A 21,767-nucleotide genomic window follows, 5' to 3' on the forward strand; every position below is an offset into this window, starting at 1 on the left:
CTCATGACTTAAGACCCAAGAGTGGCAAACCCTAATATTTCTAGTCCTATACTATTCCTCAGCAATCTTACTGGTTCTGCCAATAGTGAGGCTGGACATGTAACTCACATGCACGTCCACACAAAGGACACTGACTTAGCCAACTGCACAGGCTGCCACAGACAAGGTGCCTTCAACAGCTCCACAGGAGGTATCAGGACTCATAAAATGTAAGTGTAGACAGCCAAGTCCCCTTCCTCCTGTCCAGATGATTAAGACTGAAATCCACTAGTGAAATCTTACACATCCACACGCTTGTCTCACAGGCATCCTCGCACTCATGATACCTTGAATATCAGCACAAGTCTTCTGCACATCTAATACCCCTGCCTCAAATCTGGGCCTCCTACTTGCTGGCTAGTCCAGCTGCAAGTTTGTTAGCAAATTACACCATTATGACTCATTTTGAACCAAAACTGTCTTGTTCTTATTACATTAATGAAGCAGATGCTCTCATATTCCTCACACCCTTATAAGTATGACTTGCTTGGAGTAGAGGATACAGAGGATCTGAGGCCAACTATACTCCAACTGAAAAAGAGATACTAGCAGCATATGAAGGAGTTCGAGCTGCTTCAGAAGTGATCGGCACTGAAGCACAGCTCCTCCTGGCACCTCGACTGCCGGTGCTGAGCTGGATGTTCAAAGGAACAGTTCCCTCTCCACATCATGCAACCGAGGTTATGTGGAGTAAACGTATTGCATTGATCACACAATGAGCTCGAATTGAAAATCCCAATTGCCCAGGGATCTTAGAAGTGATTACAGACTGGCCAGAAAGCAAAGATTTTGGGATGTCTCCAGATGAGGAGGAAGTAAAACGTGCTGAAGAAGCACCACCATATAATACGCTTCCAGAGACTGATAAGCAGTATGCACTGTTCACAGATGGATCCTGTCGTCTTGTAGGAAAACATCGAAGGTGGAAAGCTGCTGTGTGGAGTCCCACACGACAAGTTACAGAAGCCACTGAAGGACAAGGTGAATCCAGTCAGTTTGCAGAAGTGAAAGCCATCCAGCTGGCTTTGGACATTGCTGAACGAGAAAAGTGGCCAATACTTTATCTCTATACTGACTCATGGATGGTAGCAAATGCCTTGTGGGGGTGGCTACAGCAATGGAAGAAAACCAACTGGCAGCGCAGAGGTAAACCCATTTGGGCTGCCACACTGTGGCAAGACATTGCTGCTCGGCTAGAGAGCCTGCCTGTGAAAGTTCGTCATGTAGATGCTCACGTGCTTGAAAGTCGAGCCACTGAGGAACATCTAAACAACCAACAAGCAGATCAAGCTACTAAGATTAAAGTAGCTGAGGTGGACTTGGACCGGCAACATAAAGGTGAACTTTTCCTAGGTCAGTGGGCCCATGATGCTTCAGGGCATTAAGGCAGAGATGCAACATACAAATGGGCTCGCGATTGAGGGGTGGATTAAACTATGGACGCTATTTCACAGGTTATTCATGAATGTGAAACTTGCACCGAAATCAAACAAGTAAAACGGTTAAAACCTGTACGGTATGGGGGGCGATGGTTAAAGTATAAGTATGGAGAAGCTTGGCAGATTTATTATATTACACCTCCACAAACATGACAAGGTAAGCGTTATGTACTTACAATGGTGGAAGCAACCGCTGGATGGTTGGAAACATATGCCGTACCTCATGGTACAGCCCGAAATACTATCTTGGACCTCGAAAAGCAAGTCCTTTGGCGACACGGTACGCCAGAAAGAATTGAATCAGACAATGGCACTCATTTCAAAAACAGTCTTATAGACAATTGGGCCAAAGAACATGGTATTGAGTGGGTATATCATATTCCATATCATGCACCAGCCTCTGAGAAAATTGGAAGGTACAATGGTTTGTTAAAAAATACACTAAAGGCACTTGGTGGTGGAACCTTTAAAAACTGGGATTCACATTTAGCGAAAGCCACTTGGTTGGTCAACACTAGGGGATCAACCAATCGAGCCGGGCCTGCCCATTCAGAAATTCTACAGACTATAGAAGGAGATAAAGTCCCTGTAGTACACATGAAAAATATCTTAGGAAAGGCAGTCTGGGTTACTCCTGCCTCAGGCAAAGGCAAACCTATTCGTGGGATTGCTCTTGCCCAGGGACCTGGCAGCACCTGGTGGGTGATGCTTAAGGATGGAGAAGTTCGGTGTGTACCTCAAGGTGATTATATTTTAGGTGAAAATACTCAATACTGAACTGCATTATGTGAATTGCTGCACTAACAGTGTTTAACAAGCGTCTTTCAGATCAAGACAATGGTGATGAAACTAGAGCTAGCTTCTTTAAGCGGCGCCTGACAACTTCTTCAAAGTTGGTGTCTTTAACCCACCAACAGTGGTCATGAGATGCACTTGTACCATTTTTCCTGCCCTGGGAGACTGTTGTGACAAAATGAACTTAATGAACTTGTTCAAAGGATGGTCCACTGATTAAGATTAATTACTCCTGTGTATATATGTACATACGTATATATATATATATAGTAGTAGTGATTAATTAGATTGTATTGATAGATTGTATTGATAAGGTTTAAGGATTCAGTGAATGGCATATTTTAAGGGGTGGAATGTCCTGGTTTTGTTAAAATACAAGTTTCTCTTTTAGTGAATTTTGCCTGTCAGCTAAAGCCTTCATATTAGCTGCACTTTCCTGGAGAACCAGGCACATGTTTTGGTAAACCTAGCAATGGAATGCAAACTTACTGATAAGCACGGATGGACATCTCGCGAGAAGGACCATGAGAAACCGGTGACCAAGAAACTAACCAACTGTGTATAACATTCCATTCACGTGAATACTTCATATAAAAGTGGGAGATCACGAGGATCTCGTTCCCCTTTATTCGCTTTTCCTTTTCCCTTCTGCTTATGGCCGACATTAGGAGAGGACCTTGCTAGTTGTCCCTGCTAACTGAGGCCTAGTGAGAGACTGAATCCAGCTCCGGTTGGCTACAGAGTCTAATCCAGGACTCTGGGTGCTGGCTCTGCAGTTGCTGAGACTTTCAAGATTGGTTTTGTATGTTTTGTATTATTTTCTCTATTCTTATTAGTAGCATCAGTAAAACATCTTTAACTTTTCCAACTCTCTTCTCTCTGTCCTTCTTTCCCTCCCGATCGCCTGTCCTGAGTGGGAAGGGGGGAGAGGGAGGGGCAAAAGGGGGAAGTGGAGCGGGGGGAGAGGAGGTTGACAGTACATCTGCCAGGGTTTGATTGTCACCCCGCAATCCTAACCCTCGACACTTGCCATACTTTAAAATTCAGAAGTGCTGCAAGCCTAGAGACATAAAGAACAAGAGGGATCTTAGCAGGAGAGAAGGAGACACTTGTAGAGTTGGTGACTGAAGGATAATAGACAACAAGGTTCAACAGAATAATTCAACTAGATTTAGACCTGTGCAGGATTCACGCCTCTAGAATATGGTTTAGCAGACACCATGCCCTGTATCAGCTACAAGTCAGCATCATCTATCACACGTCACCACCACTGTAATATCAGAGATTTTAATGCAAGGCCAGCCCTGGCTTCCCTGGCAAAGCACCACACACTTCACTATCCCACACAGTATTCAAGGTTTGATGAAGACAGTCTTCGACCCATTATGACTGCTTAGTGACATAGGTCTCAAAGGTCTCTCTAACTTTTCCCTGCCTTAAATGTCTGATGGCGGTGGCCTAGTGCAGACAGTTTCCTCCGAGTGGACACCAGTAGTGTCTCACATTTTTTCAACAAAACAGGCAAGCAGAAATACTAAAAACCACCACCATTTCTTGTTGCTTTTGTGCTGAAATTTCATTTTATACTAATGCGGATTTTCAAGAAAGTTTTATGTGATCACATAAAATATTTGGTGAAAACATAAATCAGAAACACCTGATAAAGCAACAAAGGCTGGAAACTGACCCTGGGAATTGTTCTAGTGATGATCGTGTTATATGTTTAGAATGCCTATTTGTTCATTTCAAAACTAGCAGGAAAGAACATCTTCTTCTAGTTGTGTGGTCCTGTAAAAAAGTTGCCCAGAAACAAAAGATAAAAGACAGATAATATTTATGAGGAAAACCAATGTTTGCATAGATAATTCTGCAGTGCATGATAAATTCAATGCAGCTATTCATTAGACGATCTTTCTAGTGCTTGGTATTTGGTCAGGTACACAAGAGCAGAATGAGTGAAGCCTGAAATCCCCCTGAAAGATGGTGATCAAACAGAGGATGGGCTGAGCTCTGAGCACCCATATCACAGAAGAAACTCCAGAGGAGTTTATGGGATGCCATTTTCTGCAAAGAAGAGGTCCAGTATGACTCAAACCGTGTGATCGAGTAATGACATTCATCACACCTCATTAAACTGTTTTCCCTCAGTGTTAACTGTACATTGTTCCCCATGCCCAGCACTTTTCTGGAGAAGCACCATTGAAGGCAGTGTTCACAGCGAAGTGTGCTTGTTTCACAGTCACAGATCACAGCGATCACACACAGACTGAGCTCTCAAAAGCACACCTAAGGTACTGCCATTTAGGTGATCACAGAAGAAACACTTCATTCCAAGACATCTGTGTCAGTATCAATTTGAATCCTATGATCATGAGATCTTCCAAAAAGATCCTTCAGTGCACTGCTAGCAGCTCTTTTTGTTAAGAGCAAAGTCTGGTATTTGGGAGAACCAATCACTTGATGCAGGAGAAAATGTATACCCATGTAAAGAAGAAAATAAAGAAGGATGACGAAATGAGGAGAAACAGGATCTGTCTTTAAAAAGACAGAAAAATATGCCGGGGAAAAATAATCTCTGCTTTCATGTTCTGTGAGCAGAAATGGAAACAGTTGACACACGAAAAATGTTAAAAAGAAATATTACACCAAGTATTTACTTCAGAATGAATGGGGAAAATGTTTGGAGTAATGTTTAGCACAGTAATATTATTGTGTGAAACACCATCTCTAACCAAATTCAATTATTTAATTTCAAAACAGACAGTATAAAGCACCATTTACAATACTTGGGGATTACCACAAATTAAAATATCAGCAAAGATGTATGTTTGTTTTCCCATGTTTCTACTTGAAAATTTTTACTTTCAATCCATTTTTAGGCCATACTAATAGTTGTCTGTTTACACCCTATTTCTGGGTTCTACACTGTGACCTTCCCTTCTGTTTTTAATTTTGGTGCTTCTGATTATCATCTACAATAGTATCATCTACATCTATGACTATACATATAGGCATGTATGATTGCATATGTTGCTATGGACATTTATTTATACACATAGTATTTTCATTTTGCTCTGGAAGTAGCTCATCATGAAAGAGACAACTTTAAAAACAAGCAGCTACAGCTAGTACAAGGTTATGTTCACCGTTATTCTACTCTGAAAGTTACTTATCTCGTGAATTTGCACAGTACCTGTGGTATACTAGCCAAATCACACATAACACACTTTCCATTGCTTGCTGAAATAAATACATTTATTTTCAACAGGCAGTCCAGTGCTGCGGTAGGTCTGTTTTTCCCAACCCTTGAAACTGCAGGTTTTCCCGAGAAAAGCAGGCAAACAGTGATCTGTTCCCAGCCTCAGCAGGAGCAGTGCTCCTTCCTGGCCCGACCGTGGTCCCCAGCCCTGCGGGTACCCAGCGGGACCCCTTCTCTGGGCAGCCGCTGGCAACCACTCAGGCAGGGCAGGAGGGGCCGTGTGGCCAGAGGGTGCTGCTGCTGCTCTCGCATCGCTCACTCTGTTTTCGCTTTGTGCTACGCAGGACTGCTGTCAAGACTTTGCTGCTTCAGAGACTCTGCCTCTCCAAAAGGTGGTCTCTTTTTCACCTCAGCACGTGTTTCCTTGCTCCCACAAAAGGCAAGGGGAAACCTTTCACCATTCACCGTTCTGCTTAGTATGGCAAAGCATTTTCTGGTATTGCTTGATTTGAAATTTAAAACCTTAAAACTCTGTAACTGTCCATGACTTTAGGAAGAGTTGTAGGTACAGATATCCCCTGAAAATCTGATGCCGGATGGGTAGGTTTTCTTGAAACTTTTCAGTTTTTCTCTTGCATTTCTTAAGCAGAAATGACATCTAGTGTTGAGTTGAACACCAGGTCGCTGAAGGGTATAGGAGCACAACCTCCTAAATAATCACGAGAGAAATAAAATGCTGGATGCGTTTTCTGAACGTGTGGCTCTTGTGAGCTGGAGGGGCTTTCCCAGCCAAATGTGGTGCTCTGAAACCAGCATCTTTTAGAACTTTGCTTTTTTTTTTTTTGGCCCTGGTACTAAGAATCTAATTAGTCTGAACCTTTGAGTTTGCAGATTCCAGCTTAGTAACCATGCCATGGAAATCCATTTGCACATTTGTTAAACAGAGGGGCGGAAAGCAACCCAGTTGGATTTCTGCCATTTTGAGGTAAAACAATTATTCAGAGTTTGTTACCTTTCCCTTTGTCTGGGAAGGGGAGACTTTGGGAAAGAATAGTTAGGAAAGCTCTTCTCTTTTATTTCTGGGTTCTGTTTCTTGTCAAGTGGGACTTAAAAGGCTTTTGTCACTCAGTGTTTGCTCTGCCTCTCTTTCATCACATCTATTGTGGAGCTCACTCCCAGTGCTGTGAGTGGATGTGCAGCACTCATCCAATTGGGCACTATTGTCCCTCTTTTAGTCTTTGCTGAAAAAGCAGCGTTGTCCACTTTACTGAGCACTGGCAATTGGAGAGTGCAGTAAAACACAGCAGCAAACAGAGAGAAACAAAAAAAATGGGAGTTTGTGTGAGATATCAGGCAAAAAAGGAAGTCTCTTTTTTCCTTCAAGGGTCTGGCAGTGAATATATTTATTAGTGGGTAGGCTGTTTGCAGTTTGGGGTTCTGTGGTCCAGTTGCATGTTCCCGTGTTGTAGTTTTGGGGGCTGTTTTGTTTGAGAAACAGACGTCTCAGAACCAAAAGTGAGAAAGATATTTCCTCTTTGTGATGGAGAATTACTTGACCAGCCCTAACAACTGCCAGGATAATAAGACTTGAAAAGCCACCTTCCCCAACCACATAACCCTCTCCAATACAAACCAGTGTACTGCTCCCTTGAGTCCACAACTACCAGACAAAATAGCAATTGGGAACTGGAGAGATGCAGTTCATGTGTGTTGTTACTTTTTTACCCCATTATTTTAAAATAAGGCAAAAGAGACGTGTGATTATTGAGTTACAAACTGGTGTATTCACTGTGGTGAAGTGTGGGAACACAAGAGGATCTGGAGAGGGAAGGAGTTTGTTTGTTAATTTGAATTTTCTGCCATTTTACCTTTTCCAGAACTGTGTGGTGGATGCATACATGATATCCACAGCCTTAAGTGAAATTGTTTTAACATCCTGCAATCTAGTGGAAAATAGAATCCAGCAGTACCATGAAGAAGAAGCTAACCACAGAGGAAAGAAAAGTAAATAAATACAGAAGAGCCTTGATGTATTTGGAATTTTTTCTGTGGGAGAACAAAAAAAAAAAAGCTCACTATTAAGCCTCATAAGAAAAACCCAACCAAACAAAAACTACCTAATTCTATGAAAAAAAATCTTTGTAATTTTTGCTCCAAATCACAAAAAAGCTTCATCTGTTCAAAATTTTTTTTTTTTTCCCCATAATGTAGTTCTGCACATTTTCAAAGATTCCGGGTGTTCTTTGTTTGTCTTGTTGATTCTTCTGCTTTTTGTCTGCTGAGAGCAAAAGAAGAAGGGTTTTCCCTTTTTGAGTTTTCTTCTTTTTGTTTTTGCTTTTGTCACACATTTCCTTTCCTGAATTTTGAGATGCTGCTATATCTGCAGCAGGGGGGTGTGGGGAAATTTGGCTAAAGTAATATGCCATAAGAAAAACTAACTAAGAAAAAACCCCTAAATCATAAATATTTCCAATCTCAAACTCCTACTCTCACCCTGTGGTATTGTGCTGTGTTCAGTGGCCTGCTTCCTTGTTCCTAAAGCACTATATAAATGAGATGTGAGACACTGAATGTGGGAATAACAGGATGTGCAGTTCCAGCGAAAGGACTTTGGGCAGATTATACAGAAGTATGTTTTTTTATGAGTGTAAGAAGTGATAGCCCAGGCCAGTGAGGATGATATCTTGGGTCAGAAAAGCGCTCCCATATATATGATGTGTGAATGTCCTTTGGCCTGTTCTGTGAATGAGTGGCAACACAAGTGAAACAAACGTAACATGAGTGTGGTGTGTTTTTAATAAGAATTATTGGAAAAACATCTTATATAACATCTTAGTCCAGGCCTGTATCTGTAAATCCTATAAACAGTCAATGACCAATAAAGAGGGCTACAGCCTGGCTCAGCTCTTTGCTCTGCCCAGCTCTGTGCCCCTTCCTGAACAGGATCTCTGTCTGTACCTGCATCTTTGTCTGCGTCCTGGTGTGCATCGTTTCTAATCGCTGCAACTGAAATTAATTTAGTTTTCAATTCCGATAATACCACAAAAGATGGTCTTGAGAACCAGGAGCTCACTTCTTTCGGTGAACTTAGGAGTGTTTAAACAAAAATCCTTTCCCAAGCTTTTGTGTCAACACATCCCACCTCTATCACCTTTTGATTTTCTCTAGTGCCATGAAAAGCCTTACTGTGAGCTTTGGTGCGCTGTGGAGAGGAGCGGGGCATGTAGAAGTTTGCTGTTGCCCCCGTCACTCCGTAGCGCAGTGGAAACACACTCAGACTCAACACAACTAAATAATTTCATGAGTAAAACATACTAGCAATCTAAGAAGAATGAACGTTGTTCAATGGTAGCATGAATCCATTCTATTTTATGCTGTTTAAGTCCCTGTTCTTCCAAACTTTCCTCCCTTTGGTGTGTTCATTCTTCTTTCTCTTACCAGTTGGTGGACACCATGGTTCAGGAGTGGAATGGGGCCTTGACCCTTGCAACAGCACTAAAGTGTAGGGTGAGCTCACTGCAGCACGTGAAACCATGCCACAAAGGTGTGATGTGGCAGTATAGCAAAGCTGATTTCACATCTAGATGCTGCTAGAAAGTGAGGTCCTGCTTCTCCCCTTCAGACTTCAGAATGCAAATTCCAATTGCCTCTGCAGAGCAGCAAAAGAATGAACCATGTTTTTATGCTAGCTTGGTTCTGTGATCTGACACACCATGGGCTCAAACAAAGACCACTGCAAGAAAGAGATGGAGCAGGAGGATTTGGCTGGAGCTAGTGTACAGGCTGCCTGTTTTGGCAAGGGTGTACTCTTTCCCTTCCCAGCTCCTTATCTTCTCCTGTAACATCCTACCTGACAGAGCAGGGGTCCCTGAAGCATCCCACAGTGGGGCATGTTATAACTGTGACCTTGAAAGAAGCCCTGCTGGTCAAATGCTGCCCCTTGATGTCACATTTCATGACAGCCTAGAGCAACCAAGGGGTGCATCTGCTCTGTAGCTGTGAACACGACTACAATAGAGCAATAAAGTAGGTGGTTGTAGGAAGGTCACAACCTAAATAAAATAACGATTTCTTTATCTCTGAGGGTAATATCAGCTACTCCTCAGTTCTGTTGAATGAGAAAGTTTCACAAGACATCTGTGCATGGCAGCCAGGTGAGGGAGGTGATTGTCCCGCTCTGCTCTGCACTGGTGCAGCCTCACCTGGAGCACTGTGTACAGTTCTGGGTGCCACAGGATAAAAAAAGATATCAAGCTACTGGAGAGTGTCCAGGAGAGGGCTACAAAGCTGGTGAAGGGTTTAGAGAGGAAGCCGTATGAAGAGCAGCTAAAGTCACTTGGTTTGTTCAGCCTGGAGAAGATGACACTGAGACCTCATAGTGGTCTACAGTTTCCTTACAAGGGGAGGAGGAGGGGCAGGCACTGGTCTCTTCTCTCTGGTGACCAATGACAGGACCCGAGGGAATGGCAGGAAGATGTGCCAGGGTTGGACATTAGGAAAGGGTTCTTCACCCAGAGGGTGGTGGAGCACTGGAACAGGCTCCCCAGGGAGGTAGTCATGGCTCCAACCCTGACAATATTCAAGAAGCTTTTGGGTAACACCCTCAGACATATGGTGTGAATTCTGGGGTTATCCTATGCAGGGACAGGGGTTGGACTTGATGATCCTTGTGGACCTCTCCCAACTTAGGACATTCTGTGATTCTCCTCATGCCCCTCAGATAGAGACTTGCAGCCACCACATATTTATGACTGAAAAACATAGCCTGGAGTGCTTGTTAAACAGGTTTGCCTATGACACCACTTGAAAACAGGGTTGCCATCCAAAGGGATCTGGACAGGCTGGTGGCATGGGCTGACAGGATCCTTATGAAATTTGACATGAACAAATACAAAGCCCTATATCTGGGAAAGAAGAAACCCTCACGTGCTGGGGACTGACAGTTTGGGGAGCAGCTCTGTTGAAAAAGACCTGGTGATCTTTGCAGGCACCAACCTGAACATGAAACAAGCCTGCCCTGGCAGCAAAGAAGGCCAACAGCATCCTGGGCTGTATTAACAAGGCCCTAGCCAGTGGATTGAAGGAAATTATTATTCACCTCTACTAAGTGCTTCTTAGACATTGTCTAGAGCACTGCATCTATTTTTGGGTCACTGCATACAAAAAGATGTTGATAAAGTGAGGTGAGTTGAATAGAGGGCCACGGACAAAGTCAGGGCACTATAGCACTTTCCTTGTGAGGAGAAGCTGGGGAACTGGTCTTGTTCAGCCTGGAGCAAAGGATTTGGTGGAACCTAATAGCAGTTTTCCAACACCTACAAGGAGGTTATGGAGAAGATGGACCCAGGCTTTTTGGAGTGAGTGGTACATGGTGGGAGGATGAAAAAGTGACAGGCATAAACCGAAACAAGAATTTCCAACAGATAAAATGAGAAACGTTTTTTGTGTTTTTTTTTTTTTTTTTTAATGAGAGAAGTAACAGTTTAGATCATGTTACACAGAGAAGTTGAGTAGTCTCCATACTTGGGGAATTTTCAAGACCTGACTGGAAAAGCCCTGAGCAACCGTATCTGACCTCATAGTTGTTCCTGTTCTGAGCAGTGGTTTGGACTTGATGGCATCTAGAAGTCATTTCCAACCTGAATTATCTTGTGAACCCATGGTCCTCCTGGCTAGCAGGATCATTCAGCCTCATGACTTAAGACCCAAGAGTGGCAAACCCTAATATTTCTTGTCCCATACTATTCCTCAGCAATCTTGCTGTAAATAAAGACGATCCGTGTCCCTTGTCCATCCCTCCTATTCAGCCATGTCAGACTACTGCTTTCCTTATCTGGATTTATGTATACTGACATTGACTTGAGTGGGTCTAATGAGTTTCTTTGCTTTGTCCTAGCACTCAGCAATCAGTTTGTCCCTGCAATTTGTCTCCCCTCAGTTTGGTCTTTTGGGATTTTTGTTGCTATTTCTCTTTTTTTTTTTTTTTGGTGAAACTTTTTTTTTCAGGATGCTGTTTTATTGCTTTTGACACAGCAGAAGTAGAAGATTCTACAACAACTGCAAGAAAAAGGGAACTCACATAGTAATTGCTGATGTGTAGGGTTTCAACATGCAAGATGCTCTTCCAAGAAAGCCTATGGTAGTTCCTGTAAGCAGTTCATGAGCAGTAATGAAAAAAAGGGTGTTTGTCTGTGGAAAAACACCAGTTCCAGAGATTCCCTTTTGTGAACTCACTTTTCAAGATTAGTGTGTAAGTATAATTAGGGGACACTGACTTAGCCGACTGCACAGGCTGCCACAGACAAGATGCTGCCTTCAACAGCTCCACAGGAGCTATCAGGACTCATAAAATGTAAGTGTAGACAGCCAAGTCCCCTTCCTCCTGTCCACTAGTGAAAAAATGCACATCCTCACTCTCTAGATCCACCAGCACAATCACAGGTCTTTCAGATATTACTATGAACTCCCAGTCTGTCCAATACCATGCCTGGTTCTTGGCTCTCTGACCGAGAGATATGTCTGTTACTCATTGGCTAGTCCAGCTTGATGGTTGCTAGCCAACTTGCCCTGCTTTACCAGCTCAGCCTCAATGTGGCTGCTCAAATGGCTGCAGAGGTAAGAAGGGGGAAAGTGAATCAAAAACCAACAAACTATGCCACCTCTGCCACCTGGATATCTCACACAGAAACCTTTTGGAAAACTAACATTATGTCTCAGATGTGCTTCCCAAGTAAGAAAAACTACAAACGTAAGCAAGAAAAAATATTCTGGGAAACTCATCACAAAATACATTGATCTGTTTTCATTACTGTAGTTCAACTGGCTTCTAAACAATAAAGACAAGTGTAATATCAACCACTCCTCAGTTCTGTTGAATGGGGAAGTTTCACAAGACCTCTGTGCAAGGTATAAATACAGGCACATGAACTGCATCTCAGAACAGCAGCACAGGGCGGGAGAAGCACCACCAGCAATCCCCGTCTGAGACGCTGACATCAAGGTGAGATGCACACTTTTCACATGAAAACTTTCAGTGGCTTCTTGGGCAGCTACTGTGAAATGCCGTTGAAGAGAAAGAGGTTGAAGTGTTGGGATTAGAGCTATAAAATGTATGTGAGGATCTGATGCATTTGCAGAAACTTAATGAACCTTCGAGGTGATGAGAAGACAACTGCAGAATAATCACACTTTACAAAGGGAGAGGGTGGAGAGAGCCACTGCTACAAAAGGGGTGAAAGTGAGCATATTTTACAAATATGGATGTAGGATCTTAAGGTTGAGTCAGTAAAATCAACTGGTTTATTATTATGATGACTTTTTCTATAGACAGAAGGACACTTTTCTGGCACTTAATCAGTAACATTTGGTTAGTCACAACCTTTGACCCTTTGAGGTTTTGACCTTTTTTGCCCTTTGCTTTTTTGCATATGTTAGTATTTTGTTGTCTTATTAAACTGTTCTTATCTCAACCCATGAGTTTTTCCCTTCCTTTCAGTTCTCTTCCCTATGCCACTCAGGAGGTGGGAAGCAGAGAGGGAGTGGCTGTTGTTAGCTGGGGTTAACCAGCACAATCACGTAGAGATATGTCTTTTTTAAGTGAGACTTAAGTGAGGTGTGTTTTTTTGTGGTGCTGCTGTTTTGTGTGTGTGTCTGCAGTGTTTGTTTGTATATATTGTTTGTTTTTGTTTGTTTGTTTGACTGTGTTGCTTACATCTGTCAATTTTAGTCCGACATTTAATGTTACTTAGGCAGATCTGATCTTCTCCCATCCCTTGCCAGAATGAACTAGAGTAACTGGTTTTTTTCTTCAGACATATTTGCCATTAAATAAGTTATTTCAGTGAGTCTAAAAGTTCAGTTCTGCCTTAGCAGAATAGCTTTTTTCTTCCTATTTACAGTACAAAATGCACGTTCATTTAGAAATTGATTGAATGTCTCTACTTCCTTACTTGTAGTATAATGTGGATCATGGAAACTAGTCCTAACAATAAATTCCAGTTTCTAAAGTAATTCTTGAATGCAGTGTCAATTAGAAAGTGATTTATCACTAGTTATATATTATATTTCATTATTACTAGGATGTACCAATAAGATGTTAAACTAAATGCTCAGATATCCCTTGCACATATACACAAACCAACACGCACAACTGAATAAAACTGGACAATTTTGGTGTACATATCTCATTTTACAATTTTCTTCCAAATTCAAGTTTCTGTGTCACGCCCTCACTCTTTTCCAGCTGCTTCTATATTTATCCTCTGCTAAAAATATCTTACTTGCCCTTTTTTCCCTCCTCTCCAGTATTTAGTGTATGGTGAAATAAGCCTTCTTACTGGCATTGCTTATTTTCTTTATTTTCTCTTTTCCTCTTCTGTAGGCTGTCATCCAGCTCCTACTGCAAGAAATCCGAACTACAGAAGTCCTCCTGTGATGGGAAAAATCATCATTTATGAGCATGCCAACTTCCAGGGATACTCCAAAGAATTCACCAGTGACATTGCCAATCTAAAAGATGTAGATTGGAATGATTGTATCTCCTCAGTGAAAGTAATAGGTCAGCCTTGGGTGGCTTATGAGCACCACAACTATACAGGCCGGTTACTTGTGTTTGAAGACGGTGAACATAGCTTTGTTGGTCCAGAGATGAATGATAAAATCACATCTCTGCAGTTGATCACTGAAAATCTGCACAATCCCCAGATCACTCTCTATGAACATTCCAACTATCAAGGGAAGAGCAGAGTGATAAGAGAAGCAACCAATCTGGCTAGGGGATATGACAATGACACCACATCTTCTCACAAAGTCCAGAGAGGTGCCTGGCTGTTGTGTGAACACAGCGATGGAAGTGGCTTTCGTTACATTGCGCGAGAACACGAACACCTTCCACATTACAGTGCAATTGGTTTCAATGACAAGCTTTCATTTCTGCGTCCCCTTCTCCCTGGCTGTCGCTGTTAGACTGCAAATCCTGCAATGCTGAGGGAAAATGCAGCCCCAGCAAGAAATTTGAGACCTAGATCTCTCTCTGTGCTTGTATTGCTTTTTTCCCCCTGTGTCACAGGAGCACTGAATGAGAGAGCTCTCTTTCATGCTGCACTGCAGATCTGTATTTCTCAATCCTGCCTTGCACTGTTCTCCATCCCCATAATCCCCATGGACGCAAGAACTATCATATTTAGTCAAATGAAGGAGACTCAAAGATACAAGAGACGCAAGGAGTGTGTAACCTATTAAACCTGCAGCTGACAATCAGATGTCCTGCACTATGTAATGTAAAAACATGGCATGTTGCTTCTGTTGCTAGGTACATAATCAAAATGGGAGTATATAACCAGCATCACTTACTTTGTAATTTGTTTTACAATGCTCTTGCTTTACCATGGCCTCTGTCATTTTTTGTATTCCACTTTGTGTTGTTGCCATTAAAGAAGCTATTGAAAGGAACAATGAGTCTATTTTATGTATTGTTTGTGGTTTAATATCAATAAATATTGCCTTTTCTTTATGACATATCTCTGTGTATTCAGAGAACAATTCACAAAGTCTCTTGTGAACATTTTTCATGAATCTCTCCTAAGAGATTTTATTTTCTTCCATTCTCCCTTGCCAGTAACATTGGGCTCAGGCTTGACTCAACCAGACTTAAAGTCTTAGTAAGCATGCCAAGTATTGCTGTGATCCTGTCCAAACTCTCACCTGAAGACTTTACTTAATTATCACAAGACTGATAGTATCTCAAGACATTGATCATACTAATGATATAGTCTTCTACTGCCCTAAATTATGTAATAAACCAGAAAGCTTTGATAATTTGGAATTGATTGATTGGAAAAGGAAAACCTGTCTGATTTTTTTAAACCTTTGTTATTGTGATACGAGATATGATTTTGAATTCACAGTATTTCAATCAGGACACACACCTCTGTGTTCTGATAGTCCCGGCATGGCACTAAGGGAGAAGACCACAGACTGCTCGAGACCATTTGAGACCCTTCAAGGTTGCCCGAGACCCTTTGGGACTCTTCCATCTTTTGCAGTCACTCCCCAGTGGTGCCTGTCCAAAAGACCAGAGATTACACAAGCAGGCAATCCTGAGGTCTGTAACAAGCCCACCTCTACAAGTACTGGCAGCACACACCATCACAAGGACTACTCTGCCCACCACTCTCATTGTGGGAGCCACACCAGACACCAGAGGATGCTGTGCTTTGCTGGATCCGGACTACAAATCCCATCATACACATTGCAAAGTCATGAAAGTGGTTAAATCTTTCTTTTTTCTTTATTTTTTCCTTCCTTCCCTATATTTCTATTGATTTGCTTTTAATAACCACGATGCTAACATAAGGTTTTGAAGTCCCACATGTGCTGCAAAACTCTTTTATGTAAATCTTTTTGTCACTAGACTGCACCAATTGAGCCCAACTGATATAAATCCTTCTGTCACTAAAGTATTGTGTATACTCGACTCCAGAAGCCTAAGGGTTGACCTTGATCTGCCATAAGCTCCAGGTAGGACCATTCTCTCTGGCTGTGGTGTAGAGAACATTTTTAACATCTAGTCCAGTCCAGACTGGCCCAAGGGCTATCGCATGAGTTATCTCACACTTACTTTGTTCAAAGGGTTTCAGGGTCCCATCAAAATGGTTATTTTTCCAAGCCACTCAATACACAGGACTCACAATTTGACTGTAGTCCAGAATATGCATTCTCCAAAAACCTACAACACGCAAGAAAATCTGTGTCTCCTTTTTATTAGTAGGTGGAGATATAGCTGCAATTTTGTTGATCACAATGCCCATCTTGCCATTTTATTCCTAAAAACTGGATCTCTCACGCATGTCCGTTGACCTTGCTATGTTTTATGGCAAAAACAGCATTCAAAAGTATCTGAAATATTCTCTCACCATCTCAAAGACTTCTTTCGCTGTGCTGTCCCTAACCCTAACCATAACCCTAACTCTAATGGCCCTAACCCTAACCTTAATGGCCCTGACCCTAACTGTAGCCCTAACCCTAATGGCCCTAAGCCTAACCCTAACCGTAAATCTAACCCTAATGGCCCTAACTCTAACCACAGCCCCAATGGCCGTAACCCTAACCCTAATGGCCCTAACCCTAACTCTAACCGTAACCCTAATAGCCCTAACCCTAACCCTACCCCTAACACTAACCCTAACCCTAACTCTTACCCTAACCCTAATGGCCCTAACCCTAAAAATAACCCTAATGTCCTTATCCTGAACCCTAACACCCCTAACCCTAACCCTAACCCTAACCCTAGCACTAATGTCCCCACCCTAATCCTAATGCTAATTCTAATAAAATGGCACTAACCCTAACCCTAACCTAAACCCTAAACGTAATGGCCCTAACCCTAACTCTAACCGTAACCCAAACCCTAATGGTCCTAAACCTAACCCTAACCCTAACCCTAACCCTAACGCTAACCATAATCACAACCCTAACCCTAAACCTAATGCTCACCCTCACCCTAACCCTAACCCTAACCCTAACCCTAACCCTAACCCTAACCCTAATGGACCTAACCATAATCTTAACTTTAGCGCTAATGTTCCTAACATTAACCCTAATGGACCTAACACTAACCCTAACCCTAACATCCCTATCCCTAACCCTAACCCTAAACCATAACCATAACCCTAACCTTAATACTAATGGCCCTAACACTAACCCTAATGTCCCTAACCCTAATCCCAATCCTAACTGTAATCCTAACACTAGCCCTAACCCTAACGTCCCTAACCATAACTCCAACCCTAACCTTAACTCTAAACCATAACCATAACCCTAACCTTAATACTAATGGCCCTAACACTAACCCTAATGTCCCTAACCCTAATCCCAATCCTAACTGTAATCCTAACACTAGCCCTAACCCTAACGTCCCTAACCATAACTCCAACCCTAACCTTAACTCTAAACCGTAACTCTAAACCCTAACTCTAACCCTAACCGTAACCCTAACCCTAACACTAACCCTAAGCCCCAACCTTAACCCTAATGGCCCTAACCTTAATTAACCCAACCCTCACTCTAACCCTAACCCTAACTCTAATAGCCCCAACACTAACTCTAACCCTAACCCTAACCATAACCCTAACCCTAACCCTAACCCTAAGCCCTAACCATAACCCTAATGGCCCCAACATTAACCCTAACCCTAACCCTAACCCTAAACCCTAAACCTAATCTCTAACCCTAACCCTACCGCTAACTGTAGTGGCCCTAACTGTAACCCAAACTCAAACCCTAACGGTAATGCTAACGTTAAACCCTAATCCTAACCTAACCCTAGCCCTAATCACTAACCCTATCGCCAACCCTAACCCTAACCCGAACCCTAACCCTAAACCTAAGCCCTAACCCTAACCCTAATGGCCCCAACATTAACCCTAACCCTATCGCTAACCCTAACCCTATCCCTAACCCTAACCCTAACCCCAAGCCCTAACCCTAACCCTAATGGTCCCAAAATTAACCCTAACCCTAACCCTAACCCTAACCCTAACCCTAACCCTAACCCTAACCCTAAACCCTAAACCTAATCTCTAACCCTAACCCTACCGCTAACTGTAGTGGCCCTAACCGTAACCCGAACTCAAACCCTAATGGTAACGCTAACGTTGAACCCTAATCCTAACCTAACCCTAACCCTAATCACTAACCCTATCACTAACCCTAACCCTAACCCTAACACTAACCCTAGTGGCCCTAAGCCTAACCCTAACCTTAACTCTAACCCAAACGTCCCTAACGCTAACCCCAACCCTAACCCTAATTATAAACCCTAAACCTGACCCTAACTCTAAACCCTAACCCTAACCCTAATTATAAACCCTAAACCTGACCCTAACTCTAAACCCTAACCCTAACCCTAACCCTAACACTAACCCTAATCCTAACCCTAATGGCCCTAACCCTCACCCTAACTCTAACGTCCCTAAGCCTATCCCTAAACCTAATAACCCCAAACCTAACCCTAATCCTAACACTACTGGCCCTAACCCTAACCTTAATGGTCCTAACCCTAACCCTAGCCCTAACCCTAATGGCCCTAACCCTAACCCTCACCCTAACCCTAACGTCCCGAGCCCTATCCCTAACCCTAATAACTCCAAACCTAACCCTAACCCTAACACTACTGACTCTAACCCTAAGCTTAACCCTAACTCTAACCCTAATGGCCCTAACCCTAACCATAATGGACCTAACCCTAATCCTAACTTCAGCGCTAATGGTCCTAACATTAACCCTAACCCTAACATCCCTATCCCTAACCCTAACCCTAATGTCCCTAACCCTAACCCTAAACCATAACCATAACCCTAACACTAACGCTAATGGCCCTAACCCTAACCCTAACTCTAACATCCCTAATCCTAATCCCAACCCTAACCGTAACCCTAACACTAACCCTAACCCTAACGTCCCTAACCATAACTCCAATCCTAACCCTAACTCTAAACCCTAACTCTAAACCCTAACTCTAACCCTAACACTAACCCTAAGCCCTAACCCTAACCCTAACCCTAATGGCACTAACCCTAATGAACCCAACCCTCACACTAACCCTAACCCTAACTCTAATGGCCCCAACACGAACCCTAACCCTAACCCTAACCCTAACCCTAACCCTAACCCTAACCCTAACCCTAACCCTAACCCTAACCCTAACCCTAACCCTACCGCTAACTGTAATGGCCCTAACTGTAACCCAAACTCAAACCCTAACCCAAACGGTAACCTTAATCTTAACCTAACCCTAACCCTAATCACTAACTCTATCGCTAACCCTAACCCTAACCCTAACGGCCCTAAGCCTAACCCTAACCCTAACTCTAATCCAAACATCCCTAACCCTAACCCCAACCCTAACCCTAACTCTAAACCCTAACCCTAACCCTAACCCTAACTCTAAACCCTAACCCTAACCCTAACCCTAACCCTAATGGCCCTAAGACTAACCCTAACCCTAACTCTAATCCAAACGTCCCTAACCCTAACCCTAAGTCTAAACCCTAACCCTAACCCTAACCCTAATGGCCCTAAATGTAACCCTAATCTGAACCCTAACCCTAACACTAACCCTAATGGCCCTAAATGTAACCCTAATCTGAACCCTAACCCTAACACTAACCCTAATGGCCCTAACCCTAACTCTAAACCCTAACCCTAACCCTTACACTAATCTGAAATTCTAAACCCTAACCCTAACACCTAACACTAACCCTAACTCTAACCCTAATGGCCCTAAACCTAACCCTAATCCTAACCCTAACCCTAACAGTAACCCTAACATCCCTAACCCTAACCCTAAACGCTAACCCTAACCCTACTCCTAACCCTAACAGTAACCCTAATGGCCCTAGCCCTAATCCTAATGGTCTTATCCCTAACCCTAACCTTAACCCTAACTCCAACCTTAACCCTAAATCTACCCTAACGGTCCTATTCATAACCCTAACCCTAACATCCCTAACCCTAACCTTAACCCTAATCCTAAATCTAACCCTAATGGCCAAATTCATAACCCTAACCCTAACATCCCTAACCCTAAACCCTAACCCTAATCCTAACCCTAACCCTAACCCTAATCCTAACCCTAACCCTAATGGCACTAACCCTTACCCTAATGGCCCTAACCCTAACCCTAATGGCCCTAACCCTACCCCTAACACTAACCCTAACCCTAACACTTACCCTAACCATAATGGCCGTAACACTAAATATAACCCTAATGTCCTTATCCCGAGCCCTAACACCCCTAACCCTAAACCTAACCCTAACTCTAATGGCCCTAACCCTAACCCTAACCTTAATGGTCCTAACCCTAACCCTAGACCTAACCCTAATTGCCCTAACCCTAACCCTCATCCTAACCCTAAAGTCCCTAACCCTATCCCTAACCCTAATGACCCCAAACCTAACCCTAACCCTAACACTACTGGCCCTAACCCTAACCCTAACCCCAAACCTAACCCTAACAGCCCTAAACCTAACCCTAACCCTAACCCTAATAACTCCAACCCTAATCCTAACCCTAACGGCCCTAACCCTAACACTAACCCTAACCCGACACCCTAAACCTAATCTCTAACCCTAACCCTACTGGTAACTGTAGTGGCCCTAACTGTAACCCGAACTCAAACCCTAACCCAAACGGTAACGCTAATGTTAAACCCTAATCTTAACCTAACCCTAACCGTAATCACTAACCCTATCGCTAACCCTAACCCTAACCCTAACCCTAACCCTAAACCTAACCCCAACCCGAACCCTGACCCTAACCCTAACCCTAAAACCTGAACTCTAACCCTAAGCCTAACCCTAATCCTAACCCTAATGGCCCTAAACGTAACCCTAATCCTAACCCTAATGGCCCTAAGCATAACCCTAACCTTAACTCTAACCCAAACGTCCCTAACCCTAACCTCAACTCTAACCCTAACCCTAACCTCAACTCTAACCCTAACCCTAACCCTAACCCTAACACTAACCCTAACACTAACCCTAATGGCCCTAACCCTAACTCTAAACCCTAACCCTAACGCTAACCCTAACCCTAACCCTAACCCTAACCCTAACCCTAACCCTAATCCTAACCCTAATGGCCCTAAGCCTAACCCTAACCTTAACTCTAACCCAAACGTCCCTAACCCTAACCCTAACCCTAACCCTAACCCTAACCCTAACCCTAACCCTAACCCTAACCCTAACCCTGACCCTAAAACCTAAACCTTAACCCTAACCCTAATGGTCCTAAACGTAACCCTAATCCTAACCGTAACCCTAACACTAACCCTAATGGCCCTAACCCTAACCCTAACTCTAAACCCTAACCCTAAACCCTAACCCTAACCCTAACTCTAAACCCTAACCCTAACCCTAACCCTAACCCTAACCCTAACCCTAACCCTAACCCTAACCCTAACCCTAACCCTGATGTTCCTATCTCTAATCCTAACCCTAATATCCCTAACCCTAACCCTAAACGCTGAACCTAACCCTAACCGTAACCCTAATGGCCCGATCCCTAACCCTAACTCTAATCCTAACCCTAACCCTAACCCTAAATCTAACCCTAATAGCCCTATTCATAATCCTAACCCTAACTTCCCTAACCCTAACCGTAAAGCCTAACCCTAACCATAACCATATCCCTAATGGCCCTAACCCTAACCCTAATGGCCATAACCCTAACTCTAACCCTAACCCTAATGGCCCTAATGACCCTAACCCTACCCTTAACACTAACCCTAACCCTA

At 43.1% G+C, this 21,767-nt stretch overlaps 1 protein-coding gene across 1 annotated transcript; it reads left to right on the forward strand.

Moving 5' to 3' along the window:
* The first annotated feature begins 12,410 nt into the window (after positions 1 to 12,410).
* Positions 12,411 to 14,925, forward strand: LOC139829117 (epidermal differentiation-specific protein-like). Its single transcript, XM_071814841.1, has 2 exons — positions 12,411 to 12,472; positions 13,853 to 14,925. The coding sequence occupies exon 2, from the start codon at positions 13,906 to 13,908 to the stop codon at positions 14,434 to 14,436; it is 531 nt and encodes a 176-aa protein (XP_071670942.1). The 5' UTR covers positions 12,411 to 12,472; positions 13,853 to 13,905; the 3' UTR covers positions 14,437 to 14,925.
* Positions 14,926 to 21,767: the final 6,842 nt, after the last annotated feature.

The sequence above is a fragment of the Patagioenas fasciata genome, chromosome 1, assembly GCF_037038585.1.
Source record: "Patagioenas fasciata isolate bPatFas1 chromosome 1, bPatFas1.hap1, whole genome shotgun sequence".
NCBI classification, from domain to species: domain Eukaryota; kingdom Metazoa; phylum Chordata; class Aves; order Columbiformes; family Columbidae; genus Patagioenas; species Patagioenas fasciata.